Source organism: Sorex araneus, chromosome 6, assembly GCF_027595985.1.
Source record: "Sorex araneus isolate mSorAra2 chromosome 6, mSorAra2.pri, whole genome shotgun sequence".
In the NCBI taxonomy this organism is placed as follows: Eukaryota; Metazoa; Chordata; class Mammalia; order Eulipotyphla; family Soricidae; genus Sorex; species Sorex araneus.
The window spans coordinates 128705044-128723331 of record NC_073307.1 but is presented as its reverse complement, the minus strand read 5'-3'; the positions used below and the strand labels follow the sequence as shown (position 1 = coordinate 128723331).

Below are 18288 nucleotides of genomic sequence, written 5' to 3'. Positions count from 1 at the left end.
TCTAGGTTTGATTTTTATAATCCAGAAGTCATTTTTATTCAAGAAGGGCTATCTGGTTTTCTCAAACGTTGTATTTCCTATACAACGTTTAGGAACAGTCCACAACAAAATGGATAAATTTGAATTCCTTTTGCTGTTCAGTGTCAACATTTTACAAATGTTCCCAGTAACATGTATATCAAGCAAGTAACTGTTTCAAAGTCAGATTTGGAGGTAGTGTTAATGGTAGGAAAAACTTCAAATGGGCTAGGTGTCAAAAAATTTTCAACTCATACCCTCTTAATCTCTAGTACAACCAAATGTGTGAAATGCTGATGGACTGGTTTACAGAAACATTAGCAGAAATCTGGCATATTCCCTAGAGGTCGTTTCAATATTGCTAATTCTTAACTGCCCTGGATAGCATATCTGACAAACTAGAATCCTTTTCTGTTAAGCTTTATTTCACAAATCTGTGGAACCTGCATGGAAGGCACTCATGATGATGCAAAAGTGAACAGAGGTGATAGCATTTTCCAATCTTTCAATAAACTTTCATTCAAAGACCTCATGGAGTATTATAAGTATTAATATTTTTTCTCCGCAAAGAGAGAAGCAAGTTTTCAGTAGACAAGAGTTACAGAATTTTGAACAACTTCATTGAAAACAGATTATACCTTCACACCTGTGAATAGTCTGAGATAAAATGATGATTGAATTCTGTTTCCTGATTGGTGCTATGAGAAACTTCTAGCTGTAAACAAGACATATAATTTTGGGGATTGAGTACTTAATTCTTTCCCAAACGTTTTAGAATAAAACTTTGTCACTGTCACTGTCATCCCATTGCTCATTGATTTGCTCGAGTGGGCACCAGTAACGTCTCCATTGTGAGACTTGTTACTGGTTTTGGCATATTGAATATGCCATGGGTAGCTTGCCAGGCTCTGCCATGCAGGTGACTTACTCTCGGTAGCTTGCCAGGCTCTCTGAGAGGGGCAGAGGAATCGAACCCGGATCCGCTGCATGGAAGGCAAATGCTCCGCCTGCTGCGCTATTGCTCCAGCCCAGAATAAAGCTTTACAATGTATTTACAATGTACTTATTTATATTTCAGTTTGTGGTTTCATGTTTTATTTAGCAACTATATAATTTCCACTTTGTCTCTTTAACATAAAATTTAACTGCCACCAAGTTGCTGTTACATTGCTTTTCCTCAATACCTCTCATCATCTTAATAATAGTTCTGATCCTGATGTTCAGATATTTTAAAAAATTTTTCACATCACTGTTCCTGTTAGTCAAGTCTTTGCGGCATCTATTAATTCAGTTTGCATATGCCTGAAAATAAAGCATTCTTAGAAAAACATCTGAATTTCTGAGATCTCTTCTGATAGGAAGGCACTGTAGCTAGCTAAAATTGAGATTTGCAATTTTTCCTGCGAAACTTTCTGATGAAGAAAGATCACCTAGAATTGCTCACAAGGTTGATTTTCTAGCCTAAACTGATTGACAAGACTAATGAATAATCTTTTTATGTATAGCAGGTTTACTTGGGAGCTTTGAGGGTGCTGCATTAGAGGCTCTTTGAGGGCCAGGGAAATGAAACTCTTCATTGTTACTGTTTCTGGCTAATCGAATACACCACAGAAGCTTGTCAGGCTCTGCCGTGGGAGCAGGATACTCTCGGTAGTTTGCCAAGTTCTCAGAGAGGGAGAACTAGACTACAAGAAATTGCTTGGCCACAAATGTGGTCATTTGCTTTTAGAAGCTTGTTCTATAGTGTCTAGATCTTGGCCATTGATGGGATTACACGGCACCGGGGGCAGTTTGTGGGTGTGACTGCCTAGCTACTGGAAAATGGGGGACTGGGTGGAGGAGGTTTAGTCCTGATCTGAGCAGGCTTGAAAATCTGAGCCCTGGGTCCCCCACACCTGGGTTCCTCTGCCAGTCCCTTCGTGCTTGAGGCTCATCCAATGTGTGGAGAGTGGCCTTGAGCATGGCTGTGGTTGGGTTCCAGAGGTCCTCAACTGTCAAGGCTCTGCTTGGGTCAGGGAGGGAATGGCAACTCGTCCCCTCCAAGGGGCCTAGGTGAAGACAGCCAGGCGCAGGGGTCAAAAGACTCTGCATTGCTTATATTATCAACATGTATTGATATATATATATCAATATATATTGATTGCTTACATTACACACTAAGGCAAAATAATACAATGCTTGCCTTTTTCATTTGATTTAATTTACTTCACATAATCCCCTTAATCTTCTTCCATTTTATTGTGACTGGTAAAATTTTATCTTTTAAAAAATAGTAAAATACCATTTCTCCGCGCCCGCACCCCCAGAATGACTGACGAAGAGGATGGAGCTGCTTGGGACACCGGCAGCCCACCAGCAACCTGCAGTATGTGACTTGAGAGTTTCCGCCAGGTCCCCCGTGCGGAAATCTCTCTCTCTCTCCTTCAACTTTTTCCCTGGACTTTAGACAGAAACCCAGAACCGCGCGGCCGCTGCCGCGGCCGTGCGACCTAATGTCATCTTAGTATCAGCAGTATGTAATGGTTCCTTCTTAATAGGTCAGACTTTTGTGGGTGATCCTAACAAGAATAGTAAGTATTTTGTTGAAATATTGAAGGCAATCAAAGTGGTAGCCATCTCTCTAGACTGAACTAAGCTATATCCCCACGCCGGCTGAGAAGAAATATCCTTCTTTCTCGGGAAGAAACGTGGCATGGTGTCAAACATAGTGTGATATCCATTAAGCAAACAGACCTGGTGGCGTGGGAATGGGAAATAAGGGGAAAAATTAGGTACATGGACCAGCGGGACGCTGGTGGTATCTCGAGCCGGAGCTGATATCAGCGCAAGAGCTTTGGTTCCAGAAACTGCTTGCAGACACTCTACTAGACTATCAACTAAGCCAGAGCCCCACGCCGGCTGATGACGGGAAATAACCATCCTCTTCGGTTTTTTTCCCTTTGTCAGACAGCGTGGCGATTACTAAACAGGCGTGAACTCGGTGGCGCGGGGCAAGGGGGAAAAAGAAAAGTTATGTAACAAACAGCAGGACTTAATATCTCTATATGCTTAGTAATGGAGAATTATCATTGGCAATAGGACTGTCTTTTTCTTTTTGGGGGGAAACCCCAGCAACGGTAGTGAGTTGTGTGTTGAAACATGGAATGTAATCGAGATAAGCGCAAATGAAGTGAAATTTATCACGTACAAGGGTGGGGACTAGGGAGGTGGGAGGGGGCGGCAGATATACTGGGGGGGTTGGGGATGGAAGATGGGCACTGGTGAAGGGAGGGGTGTTTGAATATTGTATAACTGACATAATCCTGAGAACTTTGTAACCCTCCACTTGGTGATTCAATAAAAATAAATAAATAAATAAATAAATAAATAAATAAAAAAGAGTTAGAAATAATGCACTATAAACTGATCTAGAGCTGGAGTGATAGCACAGTGGGTAAGGCGTTTGCCTTGCACGCGGCCGAAAAAAAAAATAGTAAAATAGTATATAAAAGTAGCCCTTCTTTTTTCCAATCATATATATAGTAAATCATTACAATAGTAAAAATATGCTTCTTTATTTTATCATCCATAAAACTGCAATAAATATTGGGGAAGATGTGACTTTTTGTGTTTATAATTTTACATTCTTTAGATATCCGGTAGTGACATTGCTGGAACATATAGTAGTCCGATCTATAGAGTTTTGAAGATGCTCTATATCACTTTCTAAAGTAGTTGCACCAATTTCATTCTCCTCAATAGTAAGAGTTCCTTTGATTCCACAATCTGTCGAACAATTGTTATCTATCCAACAATTATTATTAGTGTTGATATAAACAATTTTTATCGGTGTGAGGTTGTGTCTTACTGTCATTTTAATCTCCCTGATAATAATGTAGATAACATCTTTTCATATGCCAAAAGAAAGATTTTCTTTATTTTTCAAGATTTTTCTCCCTAATTAATGAAAGCCTTCACCATTAATCCAGCTAAGGTACTGAACATTTCACAATATGGTAGCACTGTAGCAATGTCATCCTGTAGTTCATTGATTTGCTCGAGCGGGCACCAGTAACATCTTCATTGTGATACTTGATGTTACTGATTTTGGCATGTCAAATATGCCACGAGTAGCTTGCCAGGTTCTGCTGTGCGGGTGGGATACTCTCGGTAGCTTGCTGGGCTCTCCAAGAGGGATTGAGGAATCGAACCCAGGCCAGCCACTGCAAGGCAAACACCCTACCAGCTGTGCTATCACTCCAGCCCTTCACAATATTAAACAATAAAATCATACATATTATGTATTGACAAAACAATCACATGCATCTGAGAAAATACAGATGTGGGGATGACATACTTTGTCTTCAAAGGTTTTACCAGATTGATTTAGTAGTTGATTTATAATTTTGTATTGTATATTTTTGCTAATGATTGCATTCATTTGTTTCTTTATGTCTTTTAAAATCATTTAGGTTTGCTTTTAAAATCTATAAAATAATTCCTGTATGCATTAAACTATTCATGAAATAGTCTTTGCTATTACATAAAATTCTGAAATCTACTAATTTTATTTATCCCATTAACCATTTAATAATGGAGATGACAGCCAATAACCAAAGTCTGATGTTATCATTCTAATTTTAGACAATTTTAATTAAAATTTCTGATGTATATATAATATTATTTGAATGAAAAAATGATAGTTAGGCATTTGTTTTCCAAAGGAGATATAGCTGAAGCAACACTCTTATTGTTTCTGGTTTCTAAATAGAAATAAGGAATAGAAATGAACTCCTTGAAATTATTTACATGAAGGCAATCATAACTTTGATTTACCCCTCATTACATTCTTTATTTCCTATTTTAAAAGTCTATTCTTGATTATTTATTGTTTTCATTTATTTATTTTATCATTTCACTCACTAACCAACCTTATTTCAAACAAGATTAGAGCACTTTACCAGTGGAGAAGCAAAGGCAGGTAAGAGAGTTTCCTGGCTAAAGCAGCTTCTGATTCCGTAGGACGCTGAATCATGTTCAGCAACAAAATGAGGAACATGATCAATGCCATTCTGTGTACATAATTGTGGGAGTTTAGATGATGTACAACATTCAAGTCTCAGTCCAGTTGAGATGTGTTTTGTCGTTAAGAAGTACCCCCATCCTCTCAGCTAGAGGTTCTAAATATTTGCTGCACATAAATACTATCTATAGAGTTTTGTTTTGTTTATTTGTGGGTTACTGCTGGTAGGGCTCAGGGATCACTTTTGGCTGGGTTCCGGGGTCCACATGTGGTGCCAGTGATTGAACCTGAATCAGTTATGTTCAAAGCAAGCAACCTATCCACCGCACTGTCGATCCAGTCCCTACCTAAAGAGTTTTATAAAATCCTGATATTCAGACCAAACTCAGTACTGATGAAAAATCTCTGAAGATGGTTCCATATGTAAGTAATTTTTAAACTTTGACCCTTCTTATATGTAGCCTAAGGTGATCACCAGTGCTCTAAGTATTCCTTCTTGAAGACATACAGAAGGCCAACAAGCACATGAAAGACACACTCATCATCACTTACTGTCAGAGAAATATTAAGCAACACAGCAATGAGATATCACCTCATGTCTATGAGAACCCCTGTATCAAAAGATAAGATTCAGTAAATATTGGTGAAAATATCTACAAAATAAAGGGATCCTGATTTTCTGTTGGTGGGAATGTAAACCAGTTATGTTTCTACAGGAAAAGGTATAGAGAGTTTTCAAAAAATTTTTTTTAAATGTAACTCCTGTATGATCTAGAAACTGTAATCCAAGATACCTAGCCAAAGAATACAAAAAACAGTGATTTGAAAATCCATGAACCCTTACGACCATTGCAGCGTTATTTTCAATAACCCAAATTTAACAATAGTTTTCCACATTACTATGAAGGGGAGCATAAAATGGAAGTAGTTTTAGCAAAATATTAATTTTTTAAATATATTTTAAAATAATAATCCTAAGAAACAAGCAAACTAAAAAATAGAAACAAAGCAACAACGGCAACAAAACAACTGTTCTTGGGCTGGAGAGATAGTTCAGCATGTGAGCAACTTGCCTTACTGAGCTCCATTTGTTGTACCACATGTGATCTCCTGAGCTCTGCCAGGACAGATTCTTAGCATAGAGCCAGGAGAAGCTCTAAGCACAGCTAGCTGGGTGTGGCCCCCATACAAAGCAAAACCAACTCGTTTCATCTGTAGTTTAAGGTAGGTTTATAATGAAGGGCGCTTAGTAATCTTTGGCTGACTTAGCGGTAAGGTGAAAATGAAGGCAGTTGCTGATATTTGATATAGGTTGAGAGATTCGGGGAAGAAACAGAACAATCTCTGACAGGTTACTTTAAACGTATCTGGTTAGATGCGGAGACTTTGGACAAAGAAAATGCAATAGTAGTAGGAAATCTGGTTTGTTTTGACAATAAAACTTTAGTATTCATTCCAATGAATTTCACAATATTAGATTGTTGGCCAAATTATAAATCCTTTTTAGAACTTGTAAAACAAAACAACACACAAGTTGTAAATCAGGATTAATATTTTGACTTAATGTGTTGTATGGGGGGGGTGGAAGTTATGGAACTCCAACAAAGAGATCTAAAGTCTGACCACTGTTAGGAAATAGTGAAATATGAGGCAATGGATACAAAAAGTGGACTGTTGGTAAGTGACAGAGGTTCATTTTAAAGTGGTGTCTACAAGCATCTTTTCCATGGCTTTCCATTATGTTCTTGATAGATATATTAGGAAGCCAATGAATGGAACAGACCAGATTCTAATTATGCCTTCTATTTTCTGAGAAAGCTAATAGTAAGAATGTAAAGAAGCAATAAGGGAAGCAGTGTATTTTTCTAGATATAATGAAAATGAATACTTATAGCCACAAAAACTGAAAATGAAGAACAGGAATGTAAGTGGTACATATCTAAATAAATCTTATTACACAATTACTTTTTTGGTATTTATATACACATTTTATTTTAAAAATATATTAACAAGAGTGATAACTTTTAATTTATTTTTACAGAATGTATATGTTCTTAATTTGAGCAACATGGCTTACAATTATGTATGTTTTTGTTTGTTTAAAGAATTAAAAAATGTTTTGGGGCCACCCCCAGTGGTGTTCAGGGATTACTCCTGACTCTGTGCTCAAGGATCATTACTTGCGGGAATTGGGGGACCATATATGGTGTCAGGGATCAAACCTAGGTCATCTATGTGCCAGGCAAGCAAGCTATCTGCTGTATTATCTCTCTGACCACATATATGTTTTTAGAGTAGAAGTTTATATCTCCTCAAATGTATGTTAAAACAGCATGCTCATCATCAAAATACTCTTCAAAATATGGGTCCAACCCTTTGTTCTCTCTCACTCTGTTCACTTTAGTTCTACACTCAGAATCACAAAATTTGATCTGGTTTGGTTTTGTGTGTTCCTTCGCTGTATTCTTTATCTTCCACATTTTGAGGTGAATACTCCAGTACTATTTTTTCTCCTCACATTGCTTCACATATTCTTCTACATCTATGTTCTTACAAATAGTAGAATTTCATATTTTTAATGGTTTACTAGCATTCCACTATGGATATATGCCACATCTTTATCCAGTCACCTGTTGTTAGGCATTTAGGCTGTTACAATATCTTTTGTTTCTCTGGCTAGTGGAATAGAGACCCCAAAGACATCACTGAGGCCACTGTCACAGAGTATATTACCTATGATTTCTCTATTTTTTTGCAATAGTTTCAGACTTTTATCCAAGTCCTTGATCCATTCTAAACTGAATTTTGTATATGATATGAATTAGTAGTCTACTTTCATACTGTGTCTGTTTAGTCTTCCCAACTTTCTAACTCACTCACTGAAGAGTTTTCTTTCTTCGTTATATTCCCCTTATTTAGTTGCCTTAATTAACAGTTCATATAAACGTAGGTTTATTTCTAAGCTTTCATTGATATTCAACTGATCTGTGTATCTATTTTCATTCTAGTATTATTCTGCTTTAGTTGCTGTTTTATATGGCGTTCGTCCACATCCATTAGAACTCAGGATCTATCCTGTGTCTGTGCTCAGGTGTGACTCCTAATGGTGGTTGGGGGACCATATGAAATACTATAGATGGACGGGGCCAGCCTGCAGGTGCCCCAAACCCTGTACTATCTTACTGGCCCCAGTACTGTTCTGTTCTAATTACTACTGACTCTAATTACTAATTACTGTTCTAATTACTCCCTGACTTTGAAATCAGGGAATGCTTTATCACCATTCTTCCTCTTCTTAAGATGAATTGAGTTTTGGGGGGGTATTTTGTGCTTTCATACAGATTTTAGTAATGTTTATTCTATTTCTTTGAAAAATGCAATTATAATTGATGCTCACCTTAAATCCATATTATTAATTAATGTATTAAATGTATATATTACTTTAGGTAGGATGATTATTTGAAGATGGGTGCTGGATATCATAAAGAGAAATGTATATACATATACATATCATATATATATATGCCTCTCGTAGAGTCCGGCAAGCTACCTAGAGTATCCCTCCCACACGGCAGAGCCTGGCAAACCTGGCACGGCAGAGCCTGGCAAGAAAATTTCCTCCAATCATTGGGAAAGATGAGTAAGGAGAGGCTGCTAAAATCTCAGGGCTGGGATGAATGAAGACATTACTGGCGCCAGCTCCAGTAAATCGTTGAACAACAATCACAGTACTACAGTGATACAGTGGGTACTGAAAATTAAACTCAGGTTCTCATTTTTATGAAGAAAACATCCAACTACTTGGTTATATACTTGACCCTGGTAAGATATTCATTGTAATGTCAGTTCTGTTTTTCAATGCATGGGTACATAACAGCTTTCCATTCTTTTGTGTTTTCTATTTCTTCTAAAGTGTTCTATAATTTTCAATGCACAGATCTTTCCCCACAAATTCACAGGTTTATGGTGTGTGTGAGTGTGTGTGTGTGTGTGTGAGAGAGAGAGAGAGAGAGAGAAATGGATGTAGAAAGAGATGGATTTGGTGTATGTGTGTGAGAGAGAGAAAAAGAGAGATGTGTGGTGTGGTGTGTGTGGGTGAAAGAGAGAGAGAAAGAGAGATTCCCCAAAATATGAGAATATTTTAGTTTATTTTTAAAATTTCATTTAATCACTGTGCCCTGCTTTTTAAAAAAACTACCAGAATGATCTTGTGTGATGGTATAATATGAATCTTCAGATTCCTTATCAGTGAACAGGGGTGATAGTAAATATTTTAGAGTGTTGTAGAAGTTAAATAAAGAACAAATACTACTATTTAGTTTCTTAAAAATTTCAAGGTTTTCCCACCTATTTTATTTGCTTGTTATTTCTGTGTTTTCTTAAGCAGCTCAAATTCTTTTACATTTTTTAAAATTTTCATTTAGTTCCAATAGATTACAAAGTTATTTGTGAATGGGTTTCAGGCATACTTTGTTGCAACACCAATCCCTTCGCCAATGTTCACTTCCTGCCACCAATGTCTATGATTTCCCTCTCACCCACCAATCTGTATGTATGACAGACACTTTTAAAATAAACTTTTGGCAGTGATTTATAACACTGCTACTGATAGAGTTTCATACATAACACTTTATCATTTTTCATCACCCCCCATGCCTCTCAGTTGAGGCAGTTCAAATTCTCATGGAAGAAGGGGAAATTGAAATTTTATACAACATAAATTTTAAATGGTTCAAAGTCCTTGGGCTGGGGTTTTGTTGTTTAAGCCTAAATATGGTGCAATCAGTCTTCTGTGCTGTGTTGAAACACAAATTTTATTATTTTTTTTCTAAAAATTAAACTTACTGGGGACAAGTGAAACAACAACATTTTTGATCTAATATAAACAAATCTGTTCTTACTGTATTTATGGGTGGCAAACCCAGAAACTATCAAGACCCTTGCAGGTCTGAGGAAAACATGTAAGTGGTGAACTGATTTGGCAAACTGAAGAATGAGAAAATGCTCTATCCAGGGGATGATATTTATGTATCTCTATCTTCTTGTTGGACTTAGTCTCAGTTATTACCACATTGGATATTAAAGACATGATATATTTAGTGTAAAATGTTCTAGTTTTAAAGTGTCAATGACTAATTCCATTTTCTTTCAACACAAGATGGGCCAAATAAAATATATCTGGCTACAACCAGTGTGCTACCAGTTTTCAAACTTTGAACTTTGAAGAATGTTTCACTTCCAAAGTCTTCTACTCTATGAAGCCAAAAATAATAATATACATCTCAATAAAGGGTCTTCCCATAAAAACTAAAAATTTATTCAAATCCTTATTTCCAGAGCAAAGGTTCCAATTATTCATGTTTCAGTATCCATAATTAAAATAATTAATGCTACTTTACAAGCAATTTTTATGAAAACAATGTTTTAACTTGAAAGTGTTAATTACATTTCATGTTATTTGCTAAAATGCATAGACTTAATTTTCAGTATGTTAATTTTCTTTTTTAAGAGGATGAAAATGGTTTGGGGTGACAGTGTGCTCAGGGATCACTCTTGGTGGGGTTCAGGAGATAATATATGTGTTGCCAGAGATTAAACTTGAGATGACAGGTCGCAAAGCAAGTGACTTACCCACTATTCTATCACTCTGTCACTGCATGTTAGTTGTAACTTCTGGTTTGGTTTTACATATCTAATGGCAAGTGTTAAATTTCTCCTAATGTCTGACTTTATTTTGCACCAATTTCACGAAAGGTAAAACTTTAATAAATGCAAACACTGGTAAAGCTGAGTATTTTATAAATATCTTGGAGAAACAAACTTCCATCTTACCAATTAGGGACAGAATTTTGTTCCCCCAAAGTTATATCATGAAGCATTAACAGAAATATAATTATAGGTGGAAAATTGGGTCTTTCTGGTGATACTTTAAAGTTAAAGTCATAAATGTGGGATTCTGATTTGTTCCTCTAAGAAGAGAAAAAGACACCGGGCATACTGGAGCACAGTGGAAAGGCTAAGTGAACAAAAAATGAGTGGCCATCGCAAACCAGAACAAACTAGTGACCATCAGAAACCAAACCTAGTTGCCCATTGATCAAACTTTACTGCATTCTGACCTGTAAACTTCATTCTGAACTTCACTGCATTCAGAACTGTGAGGAAATAAGTTTTTGTTGTTAAAGGTACTTAGTATTTCTGTTAAGAGAGTCCTAGTAACTAATATAATCTGGCCTGGGGCCTGGAGAGTAAGTGCAGGGTTTTTAGGCACTTGCCCTGCAAGCAGCCAAATCTGACTCAATCCTTGCTTCTGTATATGATCACTGAGCACAGTCAGGTGTCACCTATAAGTCCCCAATCCCATATCCCAACTCCCCAAATATTTAATGTCTTCAATATTTTATAATCTTTAAAATTTTTCCGTCTACAGGGGGAGAAATTACTCAGGAGTTAAGTCACTTGCTTTGCATGTGGCTAACCTTGGTTCAAATCCTCACACAGCATATGGTATCCTGAGCATCATCAGGAGTGTCCTAAGTATAAAGCCAGGAATGAGTCCTGAGCATAACCAAGTACCAGGCATGGTCCAATAACTAACCCGCAGCCTCTACCCTCCAATAAAAGCCATTTCTTGGGATTTCTTGTTTAAGAAATCACACTTTTATGTATATCATCCTGTATGACTTCGTGCTCAAGACATCATGGAAAGTTTGGCATATCTAATCAAAAGAATGCCCTTCCTGTAAAATGAAATATATCAAGCTTTTATTTATAATGACATAAACTACTTGGTGACTCACCCATAAAATGTGAGATAAAGAAAACCGATCCTTTTTCCAAGTTTTAAAATTTCTCCTCGTTTGTCAGAAGCTCCTCTGAGTCTCACTATGCCCACTTTCTTGAGGTTGAAGAGCCACTTGTAGGCATGCTCATCACTTTTTAAAACATCTTCAAAATTCAGTGTAGGTAGCTGGAGCTCTGAGCCCCAGTACTGACATTCTGTAAATTAATTAAAGAAAACATGGAATAACATTGTTTGTAACAAAGAGGTTCAAGTCAGAGGGGGACTATTTCAATTGGAAATGACCTTTGATTTGTCATGAAGTTAACTGAACTTTATGTTACTATTTATTTAGAGAAGAAAGATAGTTTTTAATTGAATAAAAATTAGAAAGATATGAGGGGAAAGAAAGAAGAGAAGCACATACTGAAGAGACAATACCCTGGATTTCCCCAGTGTGGAAAAAACAAGAAGAGACGTAGAGACAAGCAAGGAAGAATCATGTACAAGAAAGAACACAGACTTGAAGAGCAAGCCATTTGACTAGATTTTAGTAAAGATTAGAAATGCCCAACACCTTCGGTATCTATTAGCTATAAACTCAAATATCCTCCTTAACTCTCTGGCTCTAGATGATTAAATGCTTATAAAAATATTTATAACTATTAAAAACAGAAAGTAAAATAAATATAAAAAAAACATTTTCTAACAAAACAAGTCTCTTACCAAAGGAAGAGTAATAGAGAGGAAATTTAGTTTTGCTGAGAAAAAATACTCAAATATTAATAAATGCTACCTCAGAAAGACAGGTTAGCTATTTTATTTGATTTCTTCATCTCTAGGAAAAATTTTGACTTGGGGGGAACACATTTTTTTTTTAACAATTGACACAATGAGAAGTTAAGGTATCAATATCATCCTGAGCAATGCTTCACTTTGTTTTAACTGGAGTCTATTGTATGAAAAAAAAAAAACCAACAAAAATCGAGTTTCAGATGAAGAATGGAGGCAATAGAGAAAGCTCAGTGATCAAACTCATGCCTAACATGCTTCCCTCAATCCTTGCTAGGCGTGACTCACTAAGATCTATAATGTGTGGCCCCTCTAAAAAATACATGCACATGTGAGGTACAGAAATAGATCAATAATAGAGAATATGCCTTGTTGTGTGAGACCCTGTGTTTGATCTCAGGTAAGCGACAACTATGACCCAGATCCCCTAGGACCATTGGGAGTGATCCAAAATTAAGTATCAAGAAAACTAAAAATGAAGAATGGGTGGCAGATATGTGACAGACTCTAATTCGATCATTGGTTCGCAATGTTCTCCCAGGCACCAACAAGTGACCTTCTCCCCACTAGCCCTATAACTAAAGCTGGAAGTAGTGCTAAGTAATGCCAGGTGTGACCCCAGTACTACTCACCCACCCATCAAAAGGTCAGTGACCACTGTAGTTAGATGCACTGGAAATTATTTCCTCTGTGATGGTCAAGTGTTTGTTATTGCAGAAAAGAATTTCTTAAGAGTCAGGTCATGGCTTTAGTAGTGAAAAGATACTTGGAGGAACAGGGAGCCACTTTCTATTCTTCAATCAGGCCATTGCGTAAGGATATCTGTGGGAGTGTGTGTATATAGGGAGACTTAATCATAAAGTGAATGCATATATTGCCAAATCATCTAGGTTATTAAGCATAATATCTTACATAATGAGGCAGAATTTTCAGGGCTCCCTAGAAAATTAGGTTTTCCCGGTAGCTATATTAATTCTTTTAAACTGACTTGATTCTTATTTTTAAGAATTCAATATATTACAGAAAATTTAAATAACTTATTGTATCTTCTCAGGAAGTTGAACTCCTATACAGTTAATGTCTTAATTTCTCATTGTGATTTTTTAGAAAAGAATTAACAAGTGCTGCTTACATTTGAAAAAAAAGTTGAATTAAGTATTAATCAAGTTGATTTGGCTAACAAAAAAAAGCTAACTACAGAAGCTAAACTGTTATGTCATATCATATCGTACTGACTAAAACTATAGGAAAGAGGCGTGAGAGGGTGGGGATAATGATTTACATTTTTTTCAGGGAGCTCTTTAGTGCTTCATTATACAAACTTTGATATTTTAAAATTTATATTACATATCTCAATGATTTTGTTTTGGTTTACTTCCTTAATAACCCTAGTATTTTACCATTTCACAAGGCACTGTGATATGCAATAGGTTTTAAAGAGCTCAGAGTTTAATGGGAAAATTGGACATCAAAGCTCAGTAAACATAGTATAATAGAAGCTGGAATTTGAGTATGCTCAGGAGACCATGAGGCATCAGATCTTCTGATCCCTTACTTAAACTTCTTTCTTTGATGCCCAGAATTCCTTTATATGCAGACGTTTCCTACTTCTGCAATAAAGCAGGGTTGGTTTTCTATGAAAGAGTGTCTTCTCAAAGAGGCTATCTGCCAAATTAATCTATTTAGCTTAATTTTGAATAATAGGTTATATGGTTATTTTCTTTGCCACTCCTGTTTTCTCACTACATTTAAATTCTTTAGATTTTTACAAATTATTTTACTTTTATTTTTAAATAAAAAAGGCATCATGACTTACAAAGTTTTCATAGTTGTTAGACCTACTCTGTTTCGGCACCAGTCCCACCACCAGTGTCTTCTCCCTTCCTCCAGGGTTCCCATTCTTCCCCTTCACTCCTACTCCACCCTACTCCCTATCCCTTACCTAATATCTGATACCAATAAAGGTGAGAAACTTCATAATACTGCTTATTATGAAGTTTATAATAAGTTTACAAACAAGAAAAATCGTTTGGCTTCCAGTGTAGAGAAAAATTTCATGGACAAACCTGTAGCATTATAACACTGTCTTCCCGTTGTTCATCAATTTGCTTGAGCGGGCACCAGTAAAGTCTCCATTGTGAGACTTATTGTTACTGTTTTTGGCATATCAAATATACCGAGGGTAGCTTGCCAGGCTCTGCTGTGCAGGTGGGATACTATAGAGGTAGCTTGCCGGGCTCTCCGAGAAAGATGAAGGAATCGAACCTGGGTCAGCCGTGTGCAAGGCAAACATCCTACCACTGTGCTATTGCTCCAGTCCATGGGCAAAAGACACAATTGTTAAAAATACAAACAAGAATCTGCCATTTTCTTTTTCCAAAGATGATCAGTAAGAAAACTGGTCCACAAATAATTAAAGAATATTTTAAAAGTTATGAACTTATTGATATCCAAAGGGAAATCTGAGTCCTGATAGAGATGACTATGATATTAGAGACTTACCTGGCATTTCCACATTGATTAGGAATTTCCCATACCAGCACTAACTTTTTATTGGGAAAAAAGTTGCTAAATTATCAGTGAGCATTCTCCATGTTCTTGATCATTGTGTTGTGATATTACCAATGACATGGTTTCTATTCCTGTATAGACAATTAGATGGATCAGCTATTGTCTATGTTGCCATCCATTGTAAGTATGTTATCTTTATTATAAAAGATAATTTGTTTATTAACTATTTTTATCATGTGTAGAAAATATTGTGTACTATTGATGCAAACAGTCCTTGAAAATAAATTATGACATAAACTGCATTACTTTCAAGTAAAAATACTTGAGAAGACAAAAATATTGTTTGCACTATTCAGTACTATGTAGCTACTAACAACATGATGTGTTAAATTAATGTGGGACAGAACTAGAGAGTTACTTGTAAAATTTATCAAATTTTATTGAATTTTAACTTAAAATTTAAATAGTCACACATCTTTGGTACTATATGATACCAGGCATGGATAAAAAATCATTTAGGCCAATGTCTTGGGTTGGAATCATTGAGCTTTTTCCCAACTCATTTCTAAGTCTCTTCTCATAATTTCTGAAGGAGCAGAGTTATATTTACCTCATTGGCCATCTTTGATTATGCAAGGAGTTGGTAGTGTGTGATGAGCAATAGATCCATAGCAACATCAACAATAATAGTGGTAGACAATATTTGACGGGTACTTTCTAGGAGTCAGACACAGTGTTAGGTGTTTTACACGGAATATATATATTAATTTGAATAGAAATATAATGTCACTGTCACTGTCATCCCGTTGCTCATCGATTTGCTCAAGCGGGCACCAGTAACATCTCCATTTTGAGACTTGTTGTTACTTTTTTTGGCATATCGAATACGCCATGGGTAGCTTGCCAGGCTCTGCCATGCGGGCAAGATATTTTCAGTAGCTTGCTGGGCTCTCCAAGAGGGGCGGAGGAATCAAACTTGGGTCGGCTGCGTGCAAGGCAAGTGCCTTACCGCTGTGCTATTGCTCCAGCCCAGAAATATAATGATTTATAATAATATCAGTATTATTGTTTGATACTTAGCATAGTTCTGGCATGATTTTCACCCCTAGATATAACAGATTGCATTTTAAGCCACTCTTTAGTGAGGACAAAATATATATTAACAATGGTTCTGTGTGTGTGTTTGTGTGTGTTTATGTGTGTATGTGGTGGAGAATATTTTTTAAATGCCCACAATGAGATAGATATGGGAACATGCCTTCAGTCTTCCCATGTAGATAAAAGGGTAAAAAAAACATGCAGACACGCAGCTAATGAGCTGCAGAGCTGGTTGGTCAGATTCAGGTAACCAATTGCAAATTCTGTAATTTTAAGACCTATACATAAAATAAAGGTACGATATCTTGAAATATTGTTGACATGTGTATTTTTATGCCATATGTTTGAATATCCATACTTATCTGGACCCTTACAAAGGAACTCTATTAAATAAAAAACCAGGGCGAGTTACAATTAGAAACACTTTGTTTGAACTTGCTCAAGCCTGGATGTTTATAGATAAACCTTGGCTTCCTGTCAGAAAGTTTAAAGGCAGAAACATTAGGAGCAGGTTTTGTTGCACAACAGTGCAACATTATTATCATTAACCTTTTGTGGAAATAACTAAGATTTAAAAGTCAGCTAGCCTCTTGGGGCTGGAGTGATAGCACAGCGGGTAGGGTGTTTGCCTTGCACGCGGCCAACCCGGGTTCAAATCCCAGCATCCCATATGGTCCCCTGAGCACCGCCAGGAGTAATTCCTGAGTGCAGAGCCAGGAGTAACCCCTGTGCATCGCCAGGTGTGACCCCCCCCAAAAAAAAATAAAAAATAAATAAAAGTCAGCTAGCCTCTCTAATTTATTCGAATAATGTTAGCATCCTGGCAAGTTTGGTTTTACCTAAGGGTGCTATCTGTTTTTATATTGTTCTTGCAGCTATTTGGTAAGGAAATATTCACTGTATCATTGTCATCCCATTGTTCATAAATTTGCTAGAGTGGGTATCAGCAACGTCTCCATTGTGAGACTTGTTGTTACTGTTTTTGTCATATTGAATACGCCATGGGTAGCTTGCCAGGCTCTAATGTGCGGGTGAGATACTCTCGGTAGCTTGCCGGGCTCTCCGAGAGGGACGGAGGAATGGAACCGGGTCGACCACATGTAAGGAAATATTAACACATAGAAAATAAAAAATCATTTTCACATGCTCTAAATGTCTTAAAATGTCCGACTTTGTGTTTTGACTGCTTTGTGACTCAAGAAGGATTTGATTAAAGTATTAGAATCGGCTCTATAAGTATATTGTGTATTTTAATAATTTTTTGTTTCTTCACCAATTATTTTTTCCATCTAACAGATACATTGTTGTTTTAAAAATACAGAATGAAATTGATATTTTTCCACAGTTGCATTCCTCTGAGCATGTGTAAAATTAGTCAAGTTCACAAAAAGAAATTCCAGGGTAAAACTAGGCTATAAGTTCTCTAGAAAGTGTGGTTGGTACTATACATAATTTCACATGTACAGTGTTTTACAACCAGAGTGTGCTTAAAATGGCTTTTTAAATTCTTCAAGACTTACATTTTGCCCCCCAATTTTAGCTTTCATTTTGGCAGAAATTAGTGACCCCAAACCAGAGACCAGTATAAAAACTATGTCCTAATCTGAGCTGCCCATCTGCTTATTCTTCTAAGTGTGACTTTCAGAGACAGCACCATGACCAACAAGTTTCCAAATTCACCAATGCCTAGAATGTAAACACTTTCTTCTTCAGGCAGAAAATCAAATTCACCAGAAAAATAATTCTAGGATATCTGTCCAGAAACTTTTCCCTTGGAAAAGTAATTAAAAGAATTATTCCAGCATTGCCCCAACTGCAATTCATAATGAATGTGGACCCAAATAAAACACATATCACAAGGGTAAATTCATTTTCAGTTGAATATGTTATAGAAATTTAAAGTTCACCCTCGGGTCTCGATACATAAACAGTATGAAAACGATGGAATATTTAAGTCATGAAGTATCCTTTCTAATTTAACTTACAATTTTCCTAATAAATCCTTCCATGAACATGTGCTTCACACATCATAAACTTTGTGAACAGGCTACATGCTGGCTTTCAAGGAACCATTTGTACACTGTTT

At 36.5% G+C, this 18288-nt stretch overlaps 1 protein-coding gene across 2 annotated transcripts in view; it reads right to left on the bottom strand.

Annotated features, from left to right (window-relative positions):
• BBOX1 (gamma-butyrobetaine hydroxylase 1) overlaps positions 1-18288 on the bottom strand; it is a 58072-nt gene that overhangs the window by 26565 nt on the left and 13219 nt on the right. For both annotated transcript variants that reach the window (XM_004607961.2, XM_055141922.1), the window contains exon 5: positions 11821-12019. In XM_004607961.2, coding sequence (XP_004608018.2) covers positions 11821-12019 — 199 coding nt within the window. The remainder of the gene's footprint in view (positions 1-11820; positions 12020-18288) is intronic.